The sequence below is a fragment of the Fulmarus glacialis genome, unplaced genomic scaffold, assembly GCF_000690835.1.
Source record: "Fulmarus glacialis isolate BGI_N327 unplaced genomic scaffold, ASM69083v1 scaffold41371, whole genome shotgun sequence".
In the NCBI taxonomy this organism is placed as follows: Eukaryota; Metazoa; Chordata; class Aves; order Procellariiformes; family Procellariidae; genus Fulmarus; species Fulmarus glacialis.
In genome coordinates this window covers 12,104-15,564 of record NW_009194185.1, presented here as the reverse complement: position 1 = coordinate 15,564, position 3,461 = coordinate 12,104, and the positions used below count along the sequence as shown (strand labels likewise).

Here is a 3,461-nt window from a genome sequence, read left to right as displayed (position 1 = left end):
TCCTAGAAAAAAAAATGGATTGCTATGTTTTAATAGCATCATCACCCTGTCTAAATACTCAGAAAGGGAAAAGCTTAGTCTCTTCCCTAACTCCAATATTTTCATGATCTTTTTTCCTGTTTCCCTGCTTAGTGGAAACTGGTAACGGTGACTTTTTTCAAGTGTGCAACTCACTCCTCTACTTGCCTTTTGGTCGTACAGTGAACAATTATTTCCCTTTTTTTGTCCTCCTTTTCAAACAAATTTATATTAGGAACTAATATGAAGCCTTTACATGGGTCTATTTCCCAAAAATCTGCTGTTAATTCATGAGCTACTTTTCAAACTAAAGGATGCAGACATAAGTGTTAGGTTGGCTGGAAATCAAGTAGCTTCTGATTAATCGTGGGGTACTGCTTTCTCCACCCCACCACCTCTTCATAAAAAAAAATATATTCAGATCAGCATAATCAAGTCCTTAACAACAGTGAATCCTATGGATCTTTATGGAGAACAGGACACTGAATGTATTTCACCATATTACCTGAAATTCAGATGTACTACATTTTTTTCTGTTCACCTGCAAGCTACTGCATGCCCAGCACAAGACTAGCTGAAGAGCAAATTCCTCTGCGTGGAGCCTTGGCACGGATCCTGATACCCCTTCAACAAGCCCTGCAACTTTTTTAAGCCAACTTTGGAATAGCTGGATCACTTCTTCTAAGCTTTATAATTATGCATGGGAGTCGTCAGCGTTAGCTGTCCGTTCGGTGTGACTTCATTCCCATCGTCTTCCAACAGCCCCGAAACATCAGCGTTGGGTATGCTGTCATGGTAGCTGCTAAAACTGATGTTGTCCTCTTTGAGTTCAATGGTCCAAAAAGGAGCGTTAAGTTTTCTGTTTTGATACTCACGGTACATGTAGACAGCACCCACAAAGCCCATTAGTAGGACCACAACAATGATGATAACTGTCAAAATAATTATGTTAAACTGAGTCCATGAAACATCTGCAAAAGCAGAGGTACTATTGTCAGAGGAACTTATAGGAAATATAGTCTGGATAGTTGTGGGTGACAACGTACTGTTTATCACTGCCGTTGAAAATGATGTTGGCTTGCTGGCATTTGGAGCAGAAGTTGTAAACTCCCTTGTTTCTGGGCCAAGAGTGGCTTCTACAAAACAAATAAAAAATGATCAATAAAAATACGCTAAGGAGGAATCAAACACAAACGTAAGCGATTTGACATTTATATCACAGTTATTACGGCAATTAAGTCTACACTGTTAAAGCTGGTATTTTTTCAAAATAGTTTACAAAAATGGTTAGCCAGAGTTGGGTTTGTTTTTTTTAAATAATTTAGTGTGCTAAGTTCCCATTGACTGCAGCATTCCTATGAAAAATCTGGTGATGGATGGATAGGTGCAGTAGCCAAGATTCCGTGTTAGATACATGAGCTCATGACAAAAGCAAGCTACCCAGTCCAGCTCATATTCAGCCCATGAAAACGGGGCTCTGCCAAGCTCAGCAAGAGTCTGGACTTTGAACCTAACAAAGGCAGAGTTTCACTTGTTGTCTACGTGGGCTGCACAATCAGGTTGGGAGGACACAGCGACTCCAGGAACTTAAACCTTTCACAGTTAGTACACTAGATGTAGGATCATGTTCACAATATTATTATTTCTGCCTTACCTGTACAAGAAGATCAAAAATGAAAAAATGAACCATGAGTATTCCGCTGTCACAGTGTTTAGCAACGGGTTTCAATATTTATGCTGCTTTATGTAAAAGGGCAAAATAATCCCAGTTCTGCTTTTGAATGAAGAAGTCATACACAAATCTTACGGAAACCCCCAGTCTGCATAACCAGAAGCAGAAGGTAGCCAAATCACAACAAAAAAAGACTGTGGATGTTCTTATGAAGCTTTCGAACCCAGCAGAAGCCAGTTTGGATCCTGTTTTGGTTTCAGCCGCTGGCATATGTCCGCACATGAAGGATGAGAACATGGGAACTACCAGACTGTGCCACAAGCTCCGTCTTCCTCTGCAGCCTGTTCCCAGGCACAAAATAGCCAAGAACCTGCCTTGCTTCCAGCAGACATGGGATAACTCCCTTCCCAGATCTAGGAGTCAGTGACAAGTTAACACTGGAGATCTCATAAGTGGGATGCGAATTCATTATGCCTTCTTCAACCTGGTTGAGCTATAGGCCTCAGAAAGCACCATAAGAGCCTGAGTAGGCTCCAAAATGTAACTAATTAAGCATTTTCTCCACAAGCATGACCTGATCTATTTTAGATTCTCAAGTCCAGGCAGCAGGAACCCTCCAGAAGGTGAAGCCTCAATCAACCAAAATGTTCTCTACACCTATTGCTCCACAAGACTCTGTGCACTCTCTTTCCCACTCTCTTCTGTTTCTCTTTCTGCTTTCAGAAATGGAACTTCATTTTAAGCCCACTTACAGCTGCAGCAATTACAGCTGACGGTGCTGTATTGATCCAGCTCTCCTGAAAAGAATGTCTACTAATTATGACTGAGGAGGAGAGTCACTTCCGAAGGACTAATTTTTGCACTATATGCATCTCCAACGGCAACAGGAGATGTAAATATTCAGCACGTCTCCTGCCACGGGCCCTCGGGGAACTCCCACAAGTTAACTTTGGACTGTCACGTTCCCAGTTCAGGCAATGGAGAAAGAAACTCCTCTGGAGGGGCATCACACACCTAATTTAGATCCTGCTCAGAGTCCCTCCCTGCAGCAGCTCCTCTCTTCTCTGCAGGTCCTGCCTTAGGTTGATAAGGATACTCAGGATGCTGAATGCCAGAAGGCATTTCTCTATGGGATAACAGGCAGAATTTTGCAGTAGGAAGCAACGTGACAGGAGCAAGAGGTTCCTGGATACAGCTTTGGGAGAAGGGCATGAGGAATTCAGTCATCCTTTCCAAATTCCTTCATCAACACTCAATTCTTGGCAAACCCTGCCAGTAGCTATAATTAGAAAAAAACAGAACAGAGACAATGGCTGATTCACCAGCAAGGAAACAGGACTTTTCTGGGCTTTATTTGTGAGTCAGCATCAGCTAAATGCTGGCAAGGGGCACATGGGTGAAAACATTTCCTGGAACTGACAGTAACGTCATGGTGAAACAGTGCCGTGCTCTGACCGCGGGCTGTCGCGTTGGGGCCGTGATACAGCGATGCCTGTTTCCGCTCAACGGGGCCGTGCCAGCCCTCCAGATGTCCTAAAGAAGCTCCTTGAGAGCGGCAGCTGTTCGGTCAATGGGCTGCTTTGGCAGCTTTGACGTGAGCATCATATCCAGCTGCTTGATTGAAATGTAGTCTCTGCAAAGCTTCTGCTGCCTCCTGCAATGAATGAGCACCGGCAGGAGCCGGGGCCGTGCCAGCAGCCCACGCGCCAGCTCTCGGGAAGGCTGCGATGCTCGGCTGGGTGGCACAGTGCCATGCTGCACCACTAAGTCC

General features: G+C 44.1%; 1 protein-coding gene across 1 annotated transcript in view; it reads right to left on the bottom strand.

The window, feature by feature from the left end:
- Window positions 1-217: 217 nt before the first annotated feature.
- MEGF9 (multiple EGF-like-domains 9) overlaps window positions 218-3,461 on the bottom strand; it is a gene marked incomplete at its 5' end in the record, with an annotated part of 9,890 nt that continues 6,646 nt past the window's right edge. Inside the window, one exon of the mRNA XM_009587683.1 lies at window positions 218-1,154. Within this exon, the coding sequence (XP_009585978.1) occupies window positions 700-1,154 (455 nt within the window). The remainder of the gene's footprint in view (window positions 1,155-3,461) is intronic.